We start from the raw sequence: 25,058 nt of genomic DNA, 5'->3' as shown, positions 1-25,058 counted from the left end.
GTCATGTTTATACACAACTTGAAGACGCTCCTTGAGGCAACCTTTAGCATTTAAATTGAATAACAGATCATATTGTTGTTCCGAGTATCATATGATTAGTCATTTTCTATTACGTAAAGCTCAGACTTCCCGAGTGGACAAAAAAAACGGTAAAACTAGTTGTTGGCAAGTTAATGTCCAGTTGATGACTAGTTCTAACGTATATTTGTCCATGCAGTCGTATCTAACTCTTTCAAGAGATTCTGCAGCTCAGAGTGAGCAGGTAATTGTAGGGTTTCCTGAAGTCTTGGTTTTTACAAATTTCTGAGACCAAAACCGAAACTGAGACTGAAAAGGAATCCTTCAAAGCCTCATTTTCGACTAATTTCAGGACATAGAGCGGGAAGGCTTAGTCTAGGTATCGTTAACTTTTAGATCATTGGTTAACAGATTACATACTGTTAACAGATTCTACTATAGATATTGACCTGCTTGAATATCGTTAGTGACTTAATTATCGCACAAATGTCAAGAAACTGATTCAACTTAGAGCTAGATTCATGCTAGAAATTAGTGATTTTATCAATCTCTGGTCTGGTTCTTTGTGAATTGGGAAAAATGCCAATCTTCTCGTGGATTCATCTTCGTTGCCCTAACAGACAATGAGCATACTCACCTAAATGAGCATTCTCATGAGTACACTCAATAAATATAGTTCAGCATCCTCAATTTTGACAATATAATCAAAAGTATACTCCTTGTTTGTTCGTAGCTAATTAATATCACCTTTAAGATGACCTTTGACAACCATTTACCTCCTACCTAACATCCCACACTCCATTGTTCGGGATCATTCCGTCTAGCATTCCTGACATTTTAAAAAGCATTTCCAACCTGTCTGGGACTTTAGTTGTAAACTCGTCTGTCTCTTTTTTTTTTCTTTCTCTTAATACACAACATTGAACCCCGAAGCCTGTTATAAGCTGTTTATTGTTTGTGTTAAGCATAAAACTAAAGAGCGTTTATGAAAGAAATATATAAAAAAAAATATATAATAAGGAGAGACTAAAGCACTATAATAAGCAAACATATTAAAAAATTTTGCCACTCAATCAGTTCGCATTCAAACACCGGAGATGGCAGGGGCAATTGTGAAATTATTAGTATTCAGTTTACTTTTCGGTGAGATAAAAATTTACTTCCTTTTATTCCTATTTTTTTTTTTATAATTTGTGAAACTTTATCATGAAAGATTTATTAAGTGACGTGATTAAAATTTTGTGATTTGAAATTGTCAAGGGGTGGACATTCAATATTATTAAGTTATGATGATGGACAATATGTGGTTGTTAGACTGATTGAAATGAGAAACTTGTTTTGAGATTTAGAGCAAAAACAGTTCTTTAGATTAATTTTGCTTGATTGACATTGAGTCTACAATGTAGAAGTGTTGAAGTTGTGTTCAGCATTTACAGTACTCAACTTTATTAAAACTTGGAATATTCCTGAATTATTTGCTTGTTTTAAAGTTAGCCCATAACTTAAAATCTCTTGGGATTCATTCGTCAATGACGTCCATTAATTAGAAAATTTTGGGTCTTTATTCCTCCTTTAAAATCTTTATAAAGCAAGCAAAGAGGCCGCTTTTTGGTACCGTTATGGAATTTTTACATCATGAAAGCACGCTCTATGCCTGATTAGGAGAAGTATTATAAGCTAGAGCCGAAAATTCCAAGACTGTGCATCTTAAATGTCAGAAATGTAGGTCTACGGTTCATGGTCGAGCCCTACAGTCCTTTACATCTCCCTTTCTGACACTTTTTTCCCAACCTTACTTTCTTACTTCGATGATCAACTGTGATCCATGACCTCCTTCAAATGAAGGCTGGTTCTATCTCCGACTCCCGCTTGCCAATTGTCAATAACAAATGCAATACTGTCTCTATCGACAGCTTCGTTCCAGGAGTTCTTTGGATTCCCAATCATTCCCTTAAATTGAAGTTCTCATAACTAAACAACTCCCATTCCCTAGACTTGCTTTATATTTTTTGTAAACATTAAAATAAATTATTAAATATCGAAAATAATCCAACAAAACACACAAAAAAAAAGTGAAAGTTTTTCTCTCGCTCAGTCTTTAAGTCGCATTCACATTGGAGACGATACCACGAAAGAAGTTATAAAAGAAAGAAAAAAAAAGACGATAAAATTTCATAATCGGGTTACATCAGGAGCATGATATAAATGTGTATAAAATATATATTTTTAGTTCATGTCTCTTTTTTTTATGTCGTCGCCCAAAAAACCCGGTTTTTTGAAAAAAATATTAAGTTTTATGGGCAAAAAAAGACAAGAGAGTTGAATAATTTTCAAATGAAATTCAACAAGTTGCTTATTTTCTAACAGTAAACAGCAAACAAAAAAACTCTTTTTATTCTGCATTTGGCAATATGCAACAAGTTCTCAAGTTCATTCCTGTATATGAATCAATGAATGTGGGTATTTACTTGCTAAAAAAAATAGAGTAAATCGGTTTGTAAAATTTTTTTCAATTTTATGAGGCGTGTCTGCAAGGCGAATGTGTTTGAATTGGCTCAGTTTGCTTCAGTAGCTGCAATTGCGGTTTTTGAACTTGAATTTTTTGGTTTTTTTCAACATGCAATTTTGGGATTGTACGAATGGAATGGAGCGTTAAGTTGGGAACTGTTCGTAGTCCTTTTCTACTTGATCAGCAACTTTATATGAAGTATAGCAATAGCTTGGCCCCACTTCTAAGCATTGCTTAACTTCCGAGTGCCAATTTAATTACTTTAAGTTCTGTCAAGGTCAATATTTAAGGATGAAGGCTGAATCAACAATATTTGCTAAAATTCACTTAATTTCATGAAATTCTAGACCAGTCCTGTCCAAACTATGTGTCGCAGCACCATGATGCACCATACAACAACCTCAACACTTACCCAACTCTGTCCTAGACTTTATATCAAGCGCCTTAGCAACTAACCGCAAAAAAATTAAATTCTCAACTCAATTTCCATAAATTTATATCCACTCGCTTTCATGTTATCAACTCCAGCTTCGTCAAAGGTCAACTGGTTGCTATAATTTTTAAATTCTTTTTTTTCTCTCTCTCAATATTATTTTTTTCTCTTTTCATTCCAATCTCCATGCACACGTTCTTTCCTCTATGTTTGCACTATAACCAACTTCCGTACACACATGAAGCAAATGATGTAGATTTTTTTTTCTGTTCTTTCACTGCCGTACTTAAATATATAGTTTTGTTTTATTTCTACGTTCAAACTAGAAACTGCAATGCAGACAAAAACTCAAATTGTAACTTTTTTTATTTCTTCTCAAATTAATTTTTGCTAGTTTTTTGATATAAAAAAAACGAATGGAAAGTGTGTCGGAAAGGCTGCTTGAAGCGCAATGAGTGTGTGGCAGCTGTAATGGTCACTATTAAGTGCGTGACAAATCAACCTCTATCTAAGTTAGAGGTCAAAATAATGCCGGGTATTATCTTTTATATCTGCACGACTTGCATGATGTAAATGGGTCGAAATCAGTCGTTTCAGTGCAAATCCACGTCTTGATGCTAGTGCGGCTACTTAGCGATACCATGTGCTTCTCGGAATAATCTTCTTAGGCTTAATTCATTAAATCAAAAAGATGATGAAAAAGCCTTAGAAACCGATCAAACTGCATCGTCCACTTCCCCAAAGACCTAATAAAGTTGTTCACAAACAATCCACAAATTGCATGCATTTAAAAAAAGTTGGAAATTAAAAATATTATTTGCTTCATGTATTTCAATTTTCTAGCAACAATTTGTTAAAACTTATTTCCATTTTGTGGGTTTAAGTAAAAGCACACAAAAGAAAAGTTGAAATGAAAGAGTTTTTTGTTGCTATTGCAATTTTAATTACAATTAATATGGAGACAGCAGTCACGTACTGTATTTATCTATTGTATTATTACAATCATGATGTCAAACTACGAGGTAACTCTAACCTGATCGATAAGTAATGAAGCTTATGAATTAGAAATTAGTTTTATTAGAGACTTTTTTTGTGTGTCTATCAATTATGCATTGGTCATACTGGATGGACTATTGTGTATCTAAGTTCCATGCCACATGTGCTGATTAAATTCTTTCATGGAATTATCCTGAATTAGATTAATTAAGAAGCTATGTTGATGTTCGGAAAATCCAGATTCGAATATGTTGGAAATTTGCATTTCTGGCTTCTGATAGAATTTAATATACTTGATTATCAGATGTTTTCTTTTAGAATCACATGATGTTTATGGTTAAATGATTAATTCAACCTGCTGTGAAATCAACAGAACAAGACTGTTGTCCTTGAGATTGTAACCGCTAAAAAACAATTTGTTAATCAGTCTGTTGGAAATAGAATTTAATTGGAAGGAGTTTTGTTGGGTTATTCCTGCATTTCATTCAATTTGCTTCAGATTTAATTGAATTTCCTTTAATTCTTTAAGAATTTTTTAGGTTAGGATTCAAAAAGCAATTAAAGAATCCAGTTAAGATTCCAATCATTTTGTACCTAATTCAACAAAATCAAGAATGTTTGGAATTTCCTGAAGTCCTTCTGAGAATACGTTAAGCAAACAGAATTGCATAATCTCAAACTTCGCATTCAAATTACCATTCTTACCACGTTTATACTCATTCTTAGTAAACTCTTTAAAACCAGCAATTTAAAACTTTTAAACAGAAATTGCATTTATTTTATAGCTTTTCAAGAATCAATTTATTGGCATTTCGAAATATTTAATTAAAATTGATTTCTTTATAATTGCTAATTAAAAGTATCAAACTAATTGACACACCTATAGTTGGTTGGAAGTAGTTAAATGTATGGTTTTGTAGTATTTAAGCAATTTAGATTGAATTAATCAAGATTTAGCTATTAAGTGTTTACTGAATATTTAAAGGCTGTTTACAATTGGCGACAAACTTTCCAGTTCTTGTTTAAATGATAGATGTTGTGGACAAATTATCCCTTAGAAGTTTTAATGACTTAAACTACAAAAATAAATCAGAAATTTCCAAAAACATCCCAAACTATCATTATCACATGTTTAACATATAACCTTCCTGTATCACCATATCCATCCTTTTTAAGGGTTTTCAAGTGTTAAAAAGCTATAAAGTTCAAATGGTCTACAGTGCAAAGAACTCTATATTACATAATAAATAAGCATGTAGGCACTTTATTAAAAAAAAAAAGTTTTTTCTGTCTAAATAAATTGAAAATTTATTTCATCCCAGATGACTTTCAATGAGTGTGTATATTGTTACGTGTCATGCTGCATAACATAACACACCAAACGTATGTATTCTGCAGTATCCTAAATCAAAATTCATACAAAAAAAAAGAGAAAGGATCTTCATCATATTTTTACATGAATTATAGTATGCATATTGTGTGTGTACGTACAGTTGAGGTTATGGACGTTCTCCTCTTTTTTTGTTCTCGTGTGTTACAGAATCTTGGTCATAACTTTCAGTTTCCCTCCTTTTGCTTCTGTTCTAAACCATGTCAGAAATAATTTTAACAATGAATCATAATGAATTATTTATGGTTGCATCATACTGCTGTATTCCTGTACACAACAGCATACAGAACTTTGTAATCATTCCTCAATCATTATCTCACTTTCCCATAACATAGATGCATTCGTTTCCCAATCTCCAAACATGTATACATCCATTCCTACTGAGAATATCTCCAATTTAATAGATAAAGCCTCATCGATTTCAATTTATTCTTTAATTAAATCTCATTTTCATTTGAATCAATCATTTCCGGAATTTTTGCCGCAATTTAATTTATTCGTTGTGGCTCTCTCATCTCCTTCAACATTTATATCACTTTTGTGCAACATGAACCTTATACTTGAGGATTATTCGGATCGATTTGAGCACAATATGTAATAATAACAATAATAATGTGAATGTTCACACTTTTGTGATTGAGAGGAGTTTAAACAATAGTTTTAACTAAAATTTATAAGAAATTCAATAAAAACCACAACGTTTACTCTCAAAAGTTTAAAATAATACTAAATATTACATTATTAGGGGAAGAACAACTATAAAAAGGGAAAATCAACTCATTGAAGCTATTTAGAATATTCAAATCTAGAACAACCGTTGAAAATCAAAAGTATCAAAATATAAGAATCCTAACATAAATCCATCAATCCAATAACCCTGGACAATATTGAAACTGCATTTACGATTAGATAGAATATAAATTCAATATACAATTTATCGAATGACAAGACAAAATAAGAGGTATGAAGTATCTTATGTACTAAATCTATTGAGATATTTCTAACTGACTTCTCGACTAACATGCTTACAAGCAGATGATGTATGTGTATTATGGTATGCATACTAAAGTCCATAGAGAAATTATAACTTTATGTAGACATTACGTAGAATTGAAAAGGTATATCTTAAGGCAAATATGACAGAAAATTATAATTCTGACATGAGCTGATAAGAGTGAAGGAAATTCATTAGAAAAGTTTTATTAGATTTTTGATGGGTTCCTTAAAACGAGTGAGGTATTTTGAGCTGTATCTGATATAAATTGATTGATGGGTGATTTAGCACAGAAGGTCTTGAAATTCTTGGAAATCATTCTATTGCTATAATCTGATGAAATTAACAGAAGGTTTGTAAATACAAGAATTTCCACCTAAGTTGATTAAAATTCTTACAATGTGCTACAAATTAACTCAATTTAATTAGGAGTTCATGACAAAAACATGAGTCAATCATGAACACATTGCAATTTTCATAACCAATGACTGTATTAATACTTCATTATATTTTTCACTGCCTATGCTACCTTCTGGTTGAAATTCAATTACTTATGGTAACTTCAAAATTCATGGCATAACCTTAAGAAGGTCAAACTTATCATAATACACATGTTATGTCTCCAACGTTTATATTCTATGTGATGATATATGGGAAGACATTGCAGGTCTCTTTTACCGAGAAGGAGATGGCTGGAAGTTGTTTTTGTGGAATTGTGTATGCAAAGAGCTTAAGATTTACAGTTTTGCCACGAAAACTCTTCATTTTAAGCTTATAAATTTAGATTTTTAATGAGTATTGCAAAAAATTCTTCATTTTCTTCTGTTGGTAGCTTATTCATTTGATTCTTGCCACTTCATAGATTGATAATAAATAAGAACAAGTCTAGTAACCATTGAATTTCATCATTATATTTAAGAAAAACTTTTTGAAGTGAGAAAAATTTGTGTCAATTGAAAATTTTGAATTACAAAAAGCCGTTAATTTTTTTCTGAAAATTATAACAACCTAGCCAATTTTCATGAGCCATTCGGGCCAAGACACATATTCTGATAAAAAGAAAACAGGAGAACGGAACAAAACTCATAAATCATTGAGTCACGCTTTACCGGTAATCCATCGTCACCACCAAGATTCTTATTTTTCATCTATGACACAGAAGGAAGAAGAAAACTGAGAAAACAACAAGACATAAGGAGTATGAGGACATCATTATTTTGTGTAGGCTAAAAGCTCTTGACATTTTCATAATTTCGTATGAAATCATAAAGAAAATAACTGACAAGTTGTCACTTTAGTGTATTATAATGTGTCATGAATTTATGCTTTTATCTTATAAAGTATGAATTCAAAATCAAAGCAAGAATCTCATAGAGAAAGCTGTAATTTCAACAGTCATAACAAAATAAAACCGCAGCCTGTCGTCATTTTTGTCTCCACATGAAATGAATGCCAAGAAAATTTACATAAATTTTACTTTAAAAATTGTATTTGTGTCACTAGGTCTCGTAGTCTCGCAAGTACCACGTCGCGAGCGACCAAAAAATCGTGAAAAGCCAACACAGCGAACAACAAAGGCACCAATTATCGATGAGGATGATGATGATGATGACGACGGTACAGCAAGTGAATGTCCTGAGCCGAATGGATTCTTCGCCGATGCTGATCAATGCGATAAATATTATGCATGTACAGATGGGTAAGATTGAGACTTTTCGATGACTTCTCTGGTTGGGATGAAATTTTCGTTGATTTGCGGCTTCTAATTCGAGTTACTTCTCATAATTTCAGAGCAATCTCAGAAAAACTGTGTCCAGACGGTATGGTCTTCAACGATTATGACATAAATGTGGAAAAATGTGATTTACCATACAATATTGATTGTTCAAAGCGTTCAAAATTACGTGAGTTGCCTCCTTTATTAATCTTACCTTGTTTATCATTTCTAATTTATGAAATATGTTGTATAATATATTATAGAGACACCAATTCCATCCCCCAATTGTCCGAGACAGAATGGATATTTTGGTCATGAAGATGTGCGTATTTGCGATAAATTCTTTTATTGTGTTGATGGTCATGCTAATATGTATACATGTCCAGCGGGTCTTGTTTTCAACCCAAGAACTGGAATTTGTACATGGGCTGATGAGGCGGGCCGAACTGGTTGTTCATCGGAAGGTATTTTTCATTTGGAATGTATAGCATAATGAATGTCACTTTACATATTTTATGTCCAATTTGTAGAAGTCTTCCAATTCACATGTCCAAAGGTCAATGAATCAATTGCTGTTACACATCCAAGATATTCAGATCCAGAAGATTGTCAATATTTCTACGTATGTATAAACGGAAACACAGCACGTAGAAATGGATGTAAATTAGGTCAAGTCTTCAATGAAAAGACAATTTCATGTGATTGGCCTCGAAATGTACCCGAATGGTGAGACTCAACATGATCAATAAATTAATTTAACATAATGAATAATAAAATTTTTTTACATCATGCAGTGCCGACTTTTATAAAGACAGACTCACAGATGAGCAGTTAGAGGAGTTAGAAAATCCCAAGACCACAACACCGAGAATTAAAAAGACAAAAGGTACGACTGCATCGAGGAGACGTCCAAGTCGTCCAACAGCACGACGAGTTGTGGAAGAAGAAGAGGAGGAAGACGAAGAATGAAAAAAAGTAAAATTGAATCCATAAAAATAATAAAAATTTCCTTGTAATGATAATTGCTTTGTAATTTATGAAAATGATAATTTTTTTTGTTCATCGACACAATCAGTAGTAATAAAAGAAGTGAAAATGGAAAGAAAATTAAAGGAAATAAGTCAAAGGTTCTTCTGTCTTTAGATTCTAGCTTAGTGTGAAGCGCATTTCTATGTCCATGGATGTCTGCCATATGATTTAAAATACATCCATCAATATTAAAGCTACTAAACCTTTAAAGTCATTTTATATTTAGTTTAACCTAAATAAAGCAGAATGTCAATTATAAATACCTTAACATTTGCCCAACATAATACTCAGAAAGCAATTCGACTAGAAAATTATGTTCGAAAACGAGAAAGGTTCAATTGAAATTTGCGTTAACGGTAATGGCACAGGTTTCATATTGATTTTTACCTTTATTGCTTTAAGTCTCCGTGTAGCAATTGCAAAGAATAATGTCTTATGAAGCCTTCGTCGGTATTAATTGAAAAAATGTGGACTGTATTGAAAATTTTTAAGGCTTTAATTGTTGTTTTAATCTGAAATGAATTAATTTTTCATCGTAAAAATGAGTTTTTCACAAAACCGTTAAAAATAATTTTGAAAGTTTTCTTTCGTTAAAACAAAATTCAAATTTTTAACGAAACATCAATCTAAACAAATATTTTTATTATATGTGACTCATTTTAATAAAATAGTATTCTTGACATCAGTAAGTTCCAAATTCATGGATAAGACTTGCTTCTAATGGATTTTAAAACAGGTCTTTCATGAACTTTCTTTCGTCCCACAAGTCTTTCATAAATCAACTCTAAACTGAAAACAACGAATGATAAAAAGTACCCGACGATAAGAACATCAAATAGAATTCGGACGTGCTTAAATGTCAATTTTGAAGGTGCCACAAATTCATTTACTTTGTTGATATGGCGAATTTCAAGATCTGTCCAAAAACTTATCAAGCCAGCCGATTGAAATAGCCCAATTATCTCATCAATCTTATTTGCAAAGCAAAAGTGATTTAAAAAGTGAAAAACTGATGGAATGACGATGCGAGGATGCTCAATGATCTTGAAATGATTTAGTTTGATAATTCTTTGAGTGAAAAACTTCATTTGTGCTAACGGCATGAAAAGAACTCCCTGAAATTCTGGCGTACATGGCTGCATGATGATTGAATGCATTTTGTGCTGGCTTATGAACTTAATTCTGAAATTTGAAGGAACTTTAAATGAAATTCTCATTAAAATTAGACAGCTTCATACCTCATCGATTGATTAACAAAATCCTTATACATTGCATCAGTAAACACGATCATATTCTTCTCTAAAACTTCATCTAACGACTGTACTTCCTTCTCAACATCATCATTCTGTAGCAATTTAAACAGAGTAGCTTGATACAATGTTCTCATTAAAACTCCAAAAAATAGAAAAGCAATCCACAAAATCCGTATAAAATTTCTCCGAGATACCAATTGATGTGAAGACGTTCCCAATAATCCACCAAGCACATTCATGAATTTTAATTGTGTATCTCTTCCGAAAATGAATTTTCTAATTCTGAGAGATTGAGTATTCATAGCATAAGTCGACATAAAAGCCATTATGATTATTAAACATATTAATATCCAAATTTTCCCGTCAAAAGACTGAAAGAGCTTTTTAAGCGAGGATATACGCTTGCCTTGTGGAACAACATAGACGAATTCTTGAAAATCGAAAGGTTTACTTGCTGAAAGCTTGATTGCTTCGTTATAATATCCTGCATGGATATCAATTCCAGTATTTGAGAAATTTTGGTAATTCAAAGGATATACTTGAAGATTTAATTTGAGACTTGCAGCTATTTCCTTTAGAATCCTGACTTCAATTCCAATCAAAATTTGAGAGCTGTTTAAATAAGCAAAAGGCGGTCTGATTACTGCTGATGCAGTTAATGAGCAGTTCCTTGAAACTTCAACATTGGATATGTCTTCATACTTGCTATTTTTGCATCTACTAAGCGTCATACACATCATATCCATACTGTTATTGTAGCAACAAATTGATTCAATCCGCAAACCACTTTGCATACCAAAATCCTTAACTGCTTCCTTGCTACAATGACTAAGTACAAAAATAAACCAACGAGTCACAGTTAATTGATATTTCATTATTGACCTCGAATATTCAAGTGAATCGGTCATGATTATCAAATTAGATACTTTTTGTCGGTCATCACTGTCTAATGATGTGTATCATGGAATGAGCTCACTATTGAGATAATTAAAGAAATCATTTCTAGACAAGATGTTGTCATTCCACGAATTTTCTCTTAAAAAGATCACATTTATGGATATGGAATGTCTAATATAGACGTCTCTGACGATAATCTTAATTGCTTTTATTATTTCTGCATTCTCAGCTTCTTTGCTTGCTGAACAACTTGTAATGCACGATACGATCAGAATGAACAAGTAATTGAGAATCATTTGTGATTAAATTGCTATTGTGCTTTAAACGAGAGTTGAATTTGAAGCTTGAAAGATGTCTGTCGAGTTTAAAATGTGATACTAAGGATTTAAAGCTGAAATGATTTAAATTTATAGAAATTTCTGAAAAATAATTAGCTGTGATTTCCTGTAATTTCAAAGTTTATGGAACTTAATGGATATAAAATGAACTAAACATACATGCTTCTGAATATGAGTAATTATGTGACATAAAAGTTGTTATTTACACAATCTAAAATATTATATAGCACAATATAAAGTTTATAGTCGTTCCTTAATGCTGACCAACATGTAAGCATGGATGGCATGCTTCACTTCATTTCACTCGAGGCACCAATCCCACGTCTAATCCACCGTCAATCACGAAAATTGTAGGAACTTTTACAAACTTCAATGGAACCTTGGTCTTGCTTGATGCTTCGATGTTAAAGTTCAGCAATAAATAGTAGAAAATTGTCTTTACTTCCAAAATTGCAAATCTGCTTCCGATGCAGCTTCTGTAAAGGATGTGAAATTTTAAATTTTCACAATAATATCACATGACTCCTTACCTTGGACCAATACCAAATGGAGCATAAAGGACATTAGCAAGTTTATCCTTATTCTCGTCACTAAATCTCTCAGGATCAAACTTCTCTGGATTGTCATAGTAAAGAGGATCATGATGTATAGCATAAATTGGGATATAAAAGTTCTTTCCGACTTCAAAGTCAAGCTTCTTATTGTCATATTCTAATGTGAAAGATTTTGTGCATTTTCTGTCAACTAGAGGTGCTGGTGGCCACTTTCTCAAAGTTTCAGACACAACCATATCCATATACTTCATACCTTGAACATCTTCGTACGTTAATTCCTTTCCATCGAGTGATTTGTAGACTTCATCGACCTCCTTCTGTAATTTTGTTTGAACTTCAGGATTAAGAAGCAATTCATAGGCCAATAAAGTCATAACAGTAGACACAGTTTCGAATCCAGCAAAGAAGAAGCCAAAACATTGAGCCAGTAGGTCCTCATCTGTCCAATTTCTTTTTGCTTTGTGTTTTCCAATATCTGATTCCTCAACAGCTGCAAAAGAGTCATTTGAAGTCTCTTCATCATCGTCGTGAGACAAATTTCCTTTCTTCGCTTGAAGTAACAAGTCAATGATGTCGTTTCGGACAATTCCTCTTTTTTCTCTTTCACTAAATGTATCTGTCATGGCTACATCCAAAAATTCATACAAATCATTGTCTAGAAGTTTGATTTTAAGCTTTGCCATTAAATCCGGAAGCAGGAAAAACAGAACTAATTTATAAATTGGTATATTAGCAAAGTTTGTAGCTTTCCCGCCAATTTTGATGAAATCATTGTCTGGATTTTTAAAGGAATTGACTTCAATTCCAAAAGCACAAGTGGCAATAATGTCTAGAGTAAATTTCTTGGCAAAATCTTTAAATTCAACTTCATTGCTAGTTCCATCATTAATTTGGTCTCTGATTGTTGATGTCATCTGGGATCCAACTTGATTCATTAAATTGAACATCAAGCGCATTTTACTACCTGTGGATATTTAGTCATTCATTAATATTGATAAGGAATTTTGGTAAACAATATTCACCTGTAAATGCCGGTGATAAGGTTGCTCGCATGTCTACAATTTAAAAACTGATAAAATTATCAAAATGATAAATTCATTACTTCCTTAACCTTTCCATTTCTGTCCAGTAAGACCAAATAAGCCTTTAGCAAACAGTGGCTCAACATTTTCGTCTATTACAAGACGATGGTCTGTAAAATGATCGAATTCTTTTATGGTCAATTTCTTGATGATTTCCGGATCACGAATAAAATACACTGGATGCTTATACTCAAACATTCCCGATATTCTAAAAATAGATTTTTTTGTTGTTTTTCAATATTGAAAATTGCGTCGTAACTTACTTGTCGTTTCTAAACTCTTTGTAAAGTTGCTGGACATTTTCTATGATATCGCAGTTCCTTAAAATTACACTCAACCTTGAACCAACAAGGAATCGTGGCTTATTGTAGGGAATTCCTCTTGTTTCAAAGTAGTTAAATGTATTTGTTCCCCATTTATAAAGCAAGTAAAGTACGATAAGAAGAAGTATCCAAAAAAGCATGATTGAGTCGACCTTGAAAGTCCAGATGATTGACTGATTAGAATTATTTCTTATTTCAAGTGACTGATATCACTTGACTGATTCTTAAAAGGCTTAGATATTGATTGTTATCAGACACTGTCTTACTAAAGTAATACGAAATACCATAGAAACTGCCGGTTGCTTGAATCAAAGTATATTGACTGAAAAAGAAAATGTGCAAGTTTATCTCTATAAACTACATGTGTGTTCCTTACTGAGAGTTTTTCTCTCAATTCTCACAATTTTTACTTGTTTATCATATGGTCGAGCATAGTCGAGTATTAAGAGAATATTTGACATTTGGTTAGGAACAACTAATTTTTATTGTGGCAAAATAGACTTTTTGTGTATCTCATTCAGCTGCTTCTGCTAACTAAATTAAAGAATATTAGTCATTTATTTTATGGACGATAATAAGTATGCAAATGGCATTTTTAAACAAATAGAAAAAGCTTTGTTTATTTTGTAATTTGATATTTACTGCTATGCAATAATTCACACATTTAAGGCTGGAATATCCATCAAAACTTCTTCATGAATTAGCGGAAGGTCAATTGAGTTTATTAAACTCATTTTTAAAGGAACAACTTTAAACTCTTAATTTTCAACTATCTATTTTGATCTTGGTGCCAATGCAATGTTTAATCCACCTTCAATTTGGAAGATCGATGGAATTTGGACGAACTTTATTGGAATTTCTGTCTTGCTGGTTGCTTCAAAGTTGAAGTTCAATAACAAGTAGTAGAAAATTGTTTTGACTTCCAGGAGAGCGAATCTACTTCCGATGCAATTTCTGTTTTAAAGGAATCAAAGCTTAATAAGACTCTAATCAGTTAAAAATCATCAAATCACTACATACCTAGGTCCAATACCGAATGGAGCATATAAGACATTACTAAGTTTATCCTTATTCTCGTCACTAAATCTTTCAGGGTCAAACTTCTCTGGATTGTCATAGTAAAGTGGATCATGATGAATAGCATAAATAGGAATATAAAAGTTATTTCCAATTTCAAAATCAATTTTCTTATCATCAAATTCCAATGTGAATGGCTTTGTACAATTTCTATCGACAACTGGAGCAGCTGGCCATTTTCTCAATGTTTCAGATACAACCATATCCATATACTTCATACTCTGTACATGCTCATATGTCAATTCCTTTCCATCGAGTGATTTGTAGACTTCATCGATTTCCTTCTGTAATTTTGTTTGAACATCAGGATTAAGAAGCAATTCATAAGCCATAAAGGTCATGACAGTTGACACAGTCTCAAAGCCAGCAAAGAAGAAAATAAAAGCCTGTGCCATTAAATCTTCGTCAGTCCAATTTCTTTTGACTTTATGTTTTCCAATGTCTGATTCCTCAACTGTTGCAAATCCAATGTTTGACAACTTTTCTTCTTGACTCTCGTCATGTGTTAGGCTTCCTTTTTTAGCTTGTAGTAAAAGATCAATCATGTCATTACGGACTATTCCTAATTTTTCACGTTGCTTAATGGTATCGGACAAAACATCATCAAAGAATACGTATAAATCTTTATCGAGAAATTTGATGTTAAGCTTCGCCATCAATTTTGGGAATAAGAAGAATCCGATAAATTTGTAGATTGGAATGTCACCAAAGTTTGTTGCTTTTCTGCCAATTTTAATGAAATCATTGTCTGGATGCTCGAATGAATTGACCTATGATAAAGAGCTTTTAGCACAAACTTTAATTAAAAACACATTCCATACCTCAAGTCCAAAGGCACAAGTAGCAATGATGTCTAAAGTAAAATTTCTAGCAAACTCTTTAAATTCAACTTCATTGTCTTTTCCATTTTTAATTTGATCTCTAATTGTCGCTGTCATTTGTGAACCGACTCGATTCATTAGGTTAAACATCAAGCGCATTTTACTACCTGTTCAGATTCAAGTGTATGATATCATTATTGGTGCTCAATAATTCAGTTTACATTTTCTCACACATTAGCTGTCTTATGATGTCTTAAGATGTGAATTTAAATGAGAAATAATATTTACCTGTAAAAGCCGGCGATAATGTTGCTCTCATGTCTGCAATTAGGGAGTAATTTGATGATCATTTTTATTCTTATGAGAACAAAGTTTTAAAGGTCAAGGTCTTTGTTCACGTTTCTGTCGATCGAATAACTTAAGAAATTAATATCATATCTTCTCACCTTTCCATTTCTGTCCAGTAAGTCCGAACAATCCCTTGGCAAATAACGGCTCAACTTCTTCATCGAGAACAAGACGATGATCCGTAAAATGATCAAATTCTTTGATGGCTAATCGTTTTATGATGTCCGGATCTCGAATAAAATACGTTGGGTGCTTGAACTCAAACATTCCGGAGACTCTATAAATAGAATGTTGATGTTGTTTAATCTCTTTGTGCGAAATTATTGGTAGAGTTGGTTTCTCGAAGTTTTATCATACTTGTATTCAAAGAGAGTTGGTTATTTGGTATATCCTGAAAGACATTCTTTGGACATCTAAGAATCAACCTCGAGAAACCGACTCCTGATTATAAAATCACTAATTACTTCTCATTTCTAAATTCCTTATAAATCTTTTGAACAGAGTCCACCATACTGGAGTTCTTCAAAACAATACTCAATCGAGAACCGACAAGGAACAACGGCTTGTTATACTTGATACCTCTCTTCTCAAAATAATCAAAGGTGTTTGTTCCCCATTTGTATATCAAGTAAATGATGACAAGAATTAGAATCCAATAGATCATGATTGATATGACCTTGAAATACCAGATGACTTACTGCGAAAAAGATATTTTTAAAAATTTTTGAGTTGAGTTAAGCTTATGATCAAGAATTTAAAAGAATACCTGTGACTTACAAAATTGATAACTATCAGTCGTTAGACACTTATCTGACTATTGAGATAAAGAACTTTTTAAGCGTACTTAATGTGACGTATAAATCGTCTCGTACGCTGCATGGAGCGATCTAACTAAAATAAAAAATATGCAAGTCTATTTGTACACAATACATACATGTCCACTCAGAGAACATTTTTTCATTCCCGATTTTTATTCTCTCAATTCTCAAACATCAGTTAATGTTTACATTCTTGTTATACTTTTGAACTTTTTTTTTTGTCAAAAAAATGAAAATGTGTTTGAAAAATGAATGAATGCACATGTAGCGATGATGGTAAATTTTTGAATGGGTATTTCATAACATTTTGTAAAGAATTTGTTTGATGCGTAGTTGTGACAGTCACAGGAAATTAACATACAAATTTATGTTCTTGTTTTTCTAAAGGTAGAATTTTTATAAATTGATGTAGATCATGGAGATTCGTTAAATGTCAATAATAAACAGAAACACCTGATCAAAAGGGTCTCTAAACTCGTTCTCATCAGTGATAATTAGCATAATTTCCACATTTTATTCATAGCATTCATTTTTAACATTTAGAACTGTCTTTTAACGTTCATTTTAGATTTGAATAATATTAATTGTACATAGTTGAAAACCCCTTCTCATACACAAGTTCAGTCTGTATTTGAACTCCGATGAATAAACATTTATTGTTATTAATAAAATCCATAAGGACTTCTTAATTGCATTTACAACTTACCACATTAAGAACTGTGCATAAAATACGATTAATCGTTTGCATAATTGTAGAATAGAGCCAAGATACTAAAATGTCAATTCAAATCCTTTAAAACATAAAATTTTAAATCCAATTCATAATTTTCACCATCAGAAAAAGCATTTGCATAACATTGCTACATAAAGCTCTGCATATTCATGAAATATGATATTCTCAACAAGAAGATTGCAAATTGATTTAAAATTCATCTCAAAACAACCTTCACACACGATTAGATGATTAATTGGTGTCGCAGATGCGAAACAATAGCGACAATGACTTTGAAATGAAAGAAGTCAATCTGGTTTGAGATGATAGAAATATGAGATACACCCTTAATGACTCATGAGACGTCATAGTTTCATGTTTTGTCTACGACGCAGATATGTAGATGTGTAACATCCACATGGGTAGCATTGACATAGTCTAAATTGTGCGAATTTAACCTTAACATTAAAGGTTTTAGCAGCTAAGAGTGAAAATTCATAAGGTTTCATAGATTTCGAATGGAGATTCTGAAATTTAAAATGACTTGTGATCTTTAACTCTAATTACAATCTGCCAAAAATGCTTTCATCCACAAAATTTTCTTTGTGTTCATGATAATGACCAGGTAACCTTCAGAAAGAAATTATGTAACTTTGGCATTTTTTAAGATGTAAAATTTATTTTCATGGTCACTCTGATAATGTGAATATAAAATCCATATTCTTTTTGGAATGATCTTCAGTTTTGATTTGACTTTCGAAAGGAGAAGTGGGTTTAATTTGTACAAATCGAAAGATACAATTTTTTTAAATTTCACCATAGTTTATTTAAAGTATAAGATGCATCGGTATTGGCTAGTAACGTTAATCTGTTCTTTTATCAACTTCTCAAATGTCTCAGGATTTCTACGTAAATATAAAGTTCTTGAGGATAAAATTATATTGATGTTCTTGTCATTAATTTTGACTAAGGATGGACAGTCGAGTTGCTTACTAAGTGTATGGTCAAAAATTTGTCATATTTAGAACCAAAGCTCAAAGTCGACTCAATTTTTCCAAAACCGAGTTGTCTTTGAGATTTTATTCCTTAACCTAGTCAAAATTCTGTTCAAATAACAGCTTCAATATAATTCTATCTTCAACATAAACAATTTAAAAATGATAAACAGTGACTTATAAAGGATACGATTCGCTCTGAAAATGCTGAAAAATCAATTAGCCTTTAAGCGTGTTTAGTGTATTCTGTATGGGTCAATTTCTTGGATCAATCGAGAAACTGACCCTTGGTTATTGTGATATATAAAGTATTACCTCAAAAAATAATCAAAATACCTTCCCAAATCTCCAAACAGCTCCTTACATTAAGGTTTGTCCTAGGAAAACTCCAAATATGTCAAACTGCATCATGAATTCAATTGAAGCAATGCGCCATATCTTTGTAAGTGGAGAATTTGGTCCTGGATATGAAGCCATTCCAAAATTCGAACCCTTTTATCTACCTAGGTAAGTTTTTTAGTGAAATAAAGTGAGACAATAGTGAATAAATCAATGTGACAAGTGTCTTTTAAGCTTTTGAGAATATTGCATGGAGTCAAGTCGACTCAAATTGATTTTCCATCCAAAATCAGTCGACTTCGTGTTCTGTTTAAAAATTTCAAAATTAATAAATGGTTGCTACTTAAAAATGTGATTTTACCTGAAATTCAGCAACACACGATCATCCACATTTAAAAGCTTAGAAGATACTGATTAAAACATTTAAAGCGTTATGAAAATATTCTAGTTGAGTGTGGTCAGGGAACAAAGTCTACCAAAAACTAGACTTGATATTGATTCACATGATATGATGGTGTTTATACTTCCTTCCTGAAACCAAAATATTTTCGAGAACTAATATTAATTAAATCAAAAATTTATTCCATTCTTCTTCTTAATTTATAGCATTCAAGTCGGAGATCGTAATGATTTTAGAGCAAATTTTACAGACATTTACGTCAAAGGAGGCAGTAAATTCATAATTGAAAAGCTGAAAACAAATATGCGCGAATTAAAATTTGATGCTTTAGTTAAACTTCCTCGATTAGATATTAAATCAAAGTATGATCTCAATTTTAATCTATTTGGATTTAGATTGAAAGGACAAGGAGATTCACATACAATAGTTGATAATTCTCGAGGAAGACTGACAATTAGAGCTAAGAAATATTGTCATGAAGGAGAAGAATATCTAAATTTTGAGAAATTCCACATTAAAATTCAAATTGGACACATCAGAAAAGCGACATTAAGTAACATATTCGGAGGTCAACTCGGTGCCTCGTCCATCTTCCAAGAAATTTTGAATACACTACTTCGATCACAGCCAGAATTTGTGTTTAGTGAAATCTATCCACCGATTGAGAATGATTTATCTGAAATATTTACATCAATTGCCAATAGAATAGCCAAAACAGCAACATATGATGAGATCTTTCCCGTCTGATTTGATGACTAATCAGACAATGGATATTACAAAAACAAGAAGCCGGTTTCAATAACATGAGACAAAATTGTGAATAATTAATTTAAAATAAGTAATAAAGATAGACAGATGTGTGGTTTTCCGGTAAAAATCAGAATCACAACATTTTATAGTAAAACTAAATAGTATTTCATTGTCCATAACAAACACGATCAAACTAAAACTAACTAGAATGTTGATTGTTGAAAACAAGAGGTTTAAGGTAAACTTCTCGCGATTCTCTGATAGTCTGATAAGTATAAAAGTAGAATTAGTTTGTCTAGCATTCTCAGTTAAAGAAATATTTTCGCAGAATCAGTAACTAGTGATTTAAAAAATGAATCTTTATATTATTCTAAGTGTTTTCATTGTGTTCAGTGCGGTAGCCAATCTTTGTGATGGAAAATTGCGTAAATATCTTAATCTATTCATGCTTTCATCACATTTTATTAATCTCATTTGCGAATCTTTTTTTTGTTTATAGCAACCGGTATCAAACTGTGTAGCAGAAACGATCCAAATGTTGCGAAATGCATCATTGATACTATTCGTAATTTACAGCCAAGACTAGCTGATGGAAACCTTGCTCCTGATTTTAAACTTACGGTATGATAAAAATTTATTTTCACAAAGATTTTAAACTGATTTCTTCTCCAATATGTTTTTCGTCCATTTCTCGTGACATTTGAATTGTGATATGCAGCCCCTTGAACCACTATCGTTGGAAAAGTAATATATTATTATCATAAAATAGCTGTATTTTTTGCTAATTTTATTCAAACTATTTCCAAAAAAAACATTTTTTATAGCATTCACATTGACCGTGGTCCGAATTTCCAAGTGCATATTTCAAATCTCGTCGTAGTTCGTGGAGCAAGCAAATTTCAGATTGATAAAATGAGGTGAGTTTGGATGATTTGTGGGATATGACAATAATAGTGAGTAATGGGTGTGTCTGTTCTATGAACAAACGGATACAAACAAGTTCCTAACGATTTATGCTAAGATGGTCATAAAAAGGACATGACTGGTTGTGATTGTCAACAAAAATTTACAAGAATTCTCATAACTATCAGAAAAGTTTTAGTTGGAATTCTATTTTAGTCTATTCATATCTATCGACTAATTTTGTCTTATCTCCTGACTTCTAATCCATGATTATGATAAACATTGTTGGGAAATGAGCAAAACATATCAAAATATTATGAAATTTAAGTTGTTTAATCAATCAAATTTTCGTCCTGTTTAACTTACAGAGTTGATTTAGGAGAACCAATGTTTGATTTCCTAATATCACTTCCAAGACTTGAGTTCAAAGGCAAATACGATTTAAAAGCTGTTATTGGCGCTCTTCCTGTTAATTATCAAGGAAATTTGATCGGTATTGCTGGTAAGTCTAACTCAAAATCCCGAAACTCCCATCATCAAATCACTTAATCTTATCCCATTATTCCTCAGAAAACTACAGAGCTAGAGTGAGACTTCAAGCAAAGAAATACAAAGGCGAAGATGGACAAACTTATATTAGATTCGAAAAGATTCAATTGAAGATCATGCCAGGAACAAGCAAATTGCAACTACAAAATCTTTTTGATGACAATCCAGCGCTTAAATTAATTGCAAACACTATCATTTCTGACAGTTCAGGCTTTTTCGTCAATGATCTAACTCCGATACTCGAGAAGTCATTGGCAGACCTTTTCACAAAGGCTGGAAATGAGATTATTAAGCAAGCTTCATTCGACGAGCTATTTCCTGATGTTTAAATGTGATTAGAGCAGTTATATGCTCATGTAGAATTAAGGATTATGTTAAATTTGTTATTAAATAATTTTAAATAAAATTTGTTATGAAAATTAAAGATTTGATCCTTTTAATTCCAATTGAAGAACTATGCGCTGATTTTAAGGATATGACAATATCCTCTGATACAAAATTGATACGCTATTCTTGTGCATCATTAGCATAACTGTAATTGTTGATATGCAAATTTTTCAACTTCCTAATTCCGATTAAGTCTCTGAAATGCGGAAGAACCGTTAAATATAAAGCAGCATATGGATGAATAGGAAATATCTGCATTATATTCACGTTTTACAGATATGATAAAAGGTGAATCACCTAAAAATTTTGTTTTTTTTGCATTCATCTGGATGTTGTTGTATTAAATTAGGTATCTAGAATTGTATTGGAAAGGATGGAAAATATTTAACTGGATGAAAGATAGAATTCGATAATTTCCCAAGGATATCATTCTATAGACGACTATCTACCGGGTTCAATTTAAAAATTCATCATCAATTAAAAAATGAGAGAACCGAAAGTGAAAATCACAACGGTTAATAGAAATTTGAATGCAATGGATTCAGCAGGGGGTGTGAAATTTGAAATTTTATTTGCCTAATTTAATGAACAATATTCATGAGATTGTAAATGTTAAATTGTATTAAATAATTAAAAAAAACCACCGTTATTAATTAAATAAAACTGCTACTTAAAATGTAAATTTTGCGAAAACTAAATTCAAAGATTAACGGTTATTAAATTTTCAAAAATCTTGGTTGCTATAATCTTAGTTTCAACGATGAAAATATTTTTAAAAATAGTTCTCTGCCCCTCAAATTCTAAGTTGTCGATTGTCTCTTGTCTCGGCTGTATTTTCGTGAATATAAATTAAACTACAAGTTTTGCAGTGCAGTAAACATCTGTGTTTAATCGATAATCGTGTTTCTTATTAATTGTACATCAAAGAATGTGAGTAGTTAATTTAATTAATATAAAAAATTGCATAAGTAAAAGTGTCACAAAGAATCCAAATATTTTACAATTTAATTCAATGTAGGAGGCTATATATAGGATATTATGCATAATTTAATTATTTTTCTCGTGATCATCGCATTAAATCAATAGTATCTGGTTTAATTAATAGCTTTCAATAAGTCCTGATTCATACAATTTATTATGAGTCATTCGCCGCTTACAACATTGCTATTTTTATTATTCCGCAACTTAGTCAGTTCCGATGAGATATTTTTAAAATCACTTAATGCAGAGAAAAAACGTCATCGTGCCTATTTCTATTTTTCTAATTTTACTAACAATACGGTCTAATTAATTATTATCAAGTGCTGAAAGGTTCATTCACCTTATAAAAAAAAATATCCTTGACATTCAGACAGTCCAATTACTTTCTTTATAACGTAGACCTGCGTATACATGAAGATTCTTTCCCATCACCATAAATGGTATAAATTGAAATAAAGAGTACAATAGCATCAATTCACCACAAATTAACAATATAGTTGCATAAAAAGCTATAAAGATTTCATTAATGAATAAGTTTTAGTCTATAAAATAACCGGCAACGCCCAAAAAGAATGAATAACATTTTTTACGGACTTGTGATTTATCGAATTTTGATAATAAACACATTCATGTGGAGATTATTTTTGTTCGTTTCGGGTGCCTTTTACTGCGAAACAAGTGTATTTTTTTTTCTGGATGTTTTCTGCTGCACTTGAAATACTTTTATGCTTGAACCACTTTTGTCTGATTTTTTTTTTCAATAATTGATTTTTAACGGTTCTTTAAGTTTTGAAAATTATCTTTCGTTCATTGAGTTTCGTTAAAATTCCATTTAATCTGATCATATTCAAATCTTCAAAAGCCGTTAAATTCTTCAAATACAATTTTGTCTAATTTAATTAAGATAATTAGCATTTCTACTCTAAACATATGTTATTCACGAATAATTTATGACCTAACGAAGCATCTTGACATCACCATTTGTTTCTATTCAAGAATTTCTTTCATATGCCTTACGTAATCGGGGATTAAATGCTAAGGAAAACAAAGTGTCTGATAGAATATCTACAGACATATCTTATAATTATACATATTAGATATTGCACGCTTACAGACCGGAAAATTATTTTTAGCACAATCTCTAAATCTTGTATGTTGAGCAAGTGTACCACATAGGTAGAGAAAGAATTGTAATGGAAATTCATTAGACTAGTTTTTTAATTTATAGCCACGCACTTTTTGGTTTCTATTTTATCTTTCCTTTTTTACCATCCATTCAACTTGAATAAGAACATAAATAACGTTACTTTATGTGTTATGATCTGTATCACTTATCAAAATGTGATAAAGTACTGACACAAATATTTCGTTCTCTTCTTCATATGAGGACAGTAAAATTATTAGTTGAATGATTTTTTCTCGTTTTACAACTGATGCTGCGCGATGAGAGACATGAAGAGAGTCAAATATCGTTCCGGAATAAAATTGTTGGATGTGAATTTGCTACTGACTAGTAAGCAACGCAGTTTTACAGCTGTATATTAATCACTGAATTTTTGATTACTCAACTTTTATCAGCTTTAAAGCCGAGTAGATAAGGATGTCAATAAACCATTGATATATCCACAGCCACAGTAAATTCTTCTGTATATGCGACTTAATGCTGCTCAAAATTCACTCTTACTTTTAATTCCAAAACACAGCTAATATGCTTTCCCGATACCGGGACCGGGACCGGGAAATCCCGGGACTTTCCCGTCCCGGTCCCGTCCCGAGTCCCGAAAATCTTCCGGGACTGGTCCCGCGGGACCAGCTTTTAGAAATTTTCTTATAAAATCTTAACAAAACAAAAAAAAAATAAAAATTAAAGACGTTTAATTTGTAATCAAAAATTTAAAATCAAAATAAATTATTTAATTTTATCAAAAAACATGAGAAATATGGAGCTATAAATTCGTATTTTGAATGTTTTTGAGTTAAAAATTTAAAATTTATTTTGATCTTCTAATTTTTGTTTTGAAACGCAGTGGCAAATGATATAAACCCAAATATAACAAACCCATTTAAATAAACCTGTCGATTTTCAGTTAATTTAAGCCTTTTTAAAAATTTAAAGGTTCAATGCTTTTTAAATTGATTACAAATATTAGAGATTATTTCTCATAACTAAGATTTGTTTCTTCATAATCATATAAACGGCGAATATGATAATTAAACTCATAATTTTTTAGTGTTATTCTATTTTAAAATCATTTAAAACTAGTCAGGTTCAAGAGTTTTAATAATTTATATCCATCATTAAATTTTTGACAATACATATTAAGTTTAAAAACACTGAAAAAACATTAAAATATTGAACTTTTTAGCACATATTTTTTTTTCGGGAAATCCCGGGATTTCCCGGTCCCGTCCCGATCCCGTCCCGGTCCCGGAAAAGTTTCGGGA

General features: G+C 31.6%; 4 protein-coding genes across 4 annotated transcripts; 3 read left to right on the top strand and 1 right to left on the bottom strand.

The window, feature by feature from the left end:
* Nucleotides 1–1,040: 1,040 nt before the first annotated feature.
* obst-B (obstructor-B) lies at nt 1,041–9,177 on the top strand. The gene is made up of 6 exons (XM_070650256.1): nt 1,041–1,161; nt 7,844–8,039; nt 8,132–8,244; nt 8,321–8,521; nt 8,588–8,783; nt 8,852–9,177. Exons 1-6 carry the CDS (start codon nt 1,116–1,118, stop codon nt 9,024–9,026), a joined length of 927 nt encoding a protein of 308 aa, XP_070506357.1. The 5' UTR covers nt 1,041–1,115; the 3' UTR covers nt 9,027–9,177.
* A 2,560-nt stretch (nt 9,178–11,737) lies between these two features.
* LOC139098508 (uncharacterized) lies at nt 11,738–16,716 on the bottom strand. Its single transcript, XM_070650735.1, has 12 exons — nt 16,557–16,716; nt 16,244–16,476; nt 15,878–16,056; nt 15,720–15,752; nt 15,432–15,598; nt 14,554–15,380; nt 14,310–14,487; nt 13,474–13,742; nt 13,240–13,418; nt 13,151–13,183; nt 12,105–13,092; nt 11,738–12,050 (listed from the first exon to the last, which is right to left on the bottom strand). Exons 2-12 carry the CDS (start codon nt 16,441–16,443, stop codon nt 11,870–11,872), a joined length of 3,234 nt encoding a protein of 1,077 aa, XP_070506836.1. The 5' UTR covers nt 16,444–16,476; nt 16,557–16,716; the 3' UTR covers nt 11,738–11,869.
* A 1,361-nt stretch (nt 16,717–18,077) lies between these two features.
* LOC139098523 (uncharacterized) lies at nt 18,078–19,978 on the top strand. Its single transcript, XM_070650754.1, has 3 exons — nt 18,078–18,218; nt 18,661–18,811; nt 19,250–19,978. Exons 1-3 carry the CDS (start codon nt 18,149–18,151, stop codon nt 19,788–19,790), a joined length of 762 nt encoding a protein of 253 aa, XP_070506855.1. The 5' UTR covers nt 18,078–18,148; the 3' UTR covers nt 19,791–19,978.
* Nucleotides 19,979–20,106: 128 nt separating this feature from the next.
* Nucleotides 20,107–21,669, top strand: LOC139098524 (circadian clock-controlled protein daywake-like). The gene is made up of 6 exons (XM_070650755.1): nt 20,107–20,218; nt 20,293–20,414; nt 20,512–20,537; nt 20,618–20,710; nt 21,065–21,198; nt 21,267–21,669. Exons 1-6 carry the CDS (start codon nt 20,146–20,148, stop codon nt 21,572–21,574), a joined length of 756 nt encoding a protein of 251 aa, XP_070506856.1. The 5' UTR covers nt 20,107–20,145; the 3' UTR covers nt 21,575–21,669.
* The last annotated feature ends 3,389 nt before the right edge of the window (nt 21,670–25,058 follow it).

Source organism: Chironomus tepperi, unplaced genomic scaffold, assembly GCF_022539635.2.
Source record: "Chironomus tepperi strain 1889 unplaced genomic scaffold, CSIRO-AGI_Ctep_v1 contig_445, whole genome shotgun sequence".
NCBI classification, from domain to species: domain Eukaryota; kingdom Metazoa; phylum Arthropoda; class Insecta; order Diptera; family Chironomidae; genus Chironomus; species Chironomus tepperi.
Note: the sequence above shows the minus strand (reverse complement) of the source record. Positions and strands in the feature narration are given on the sequence as shown.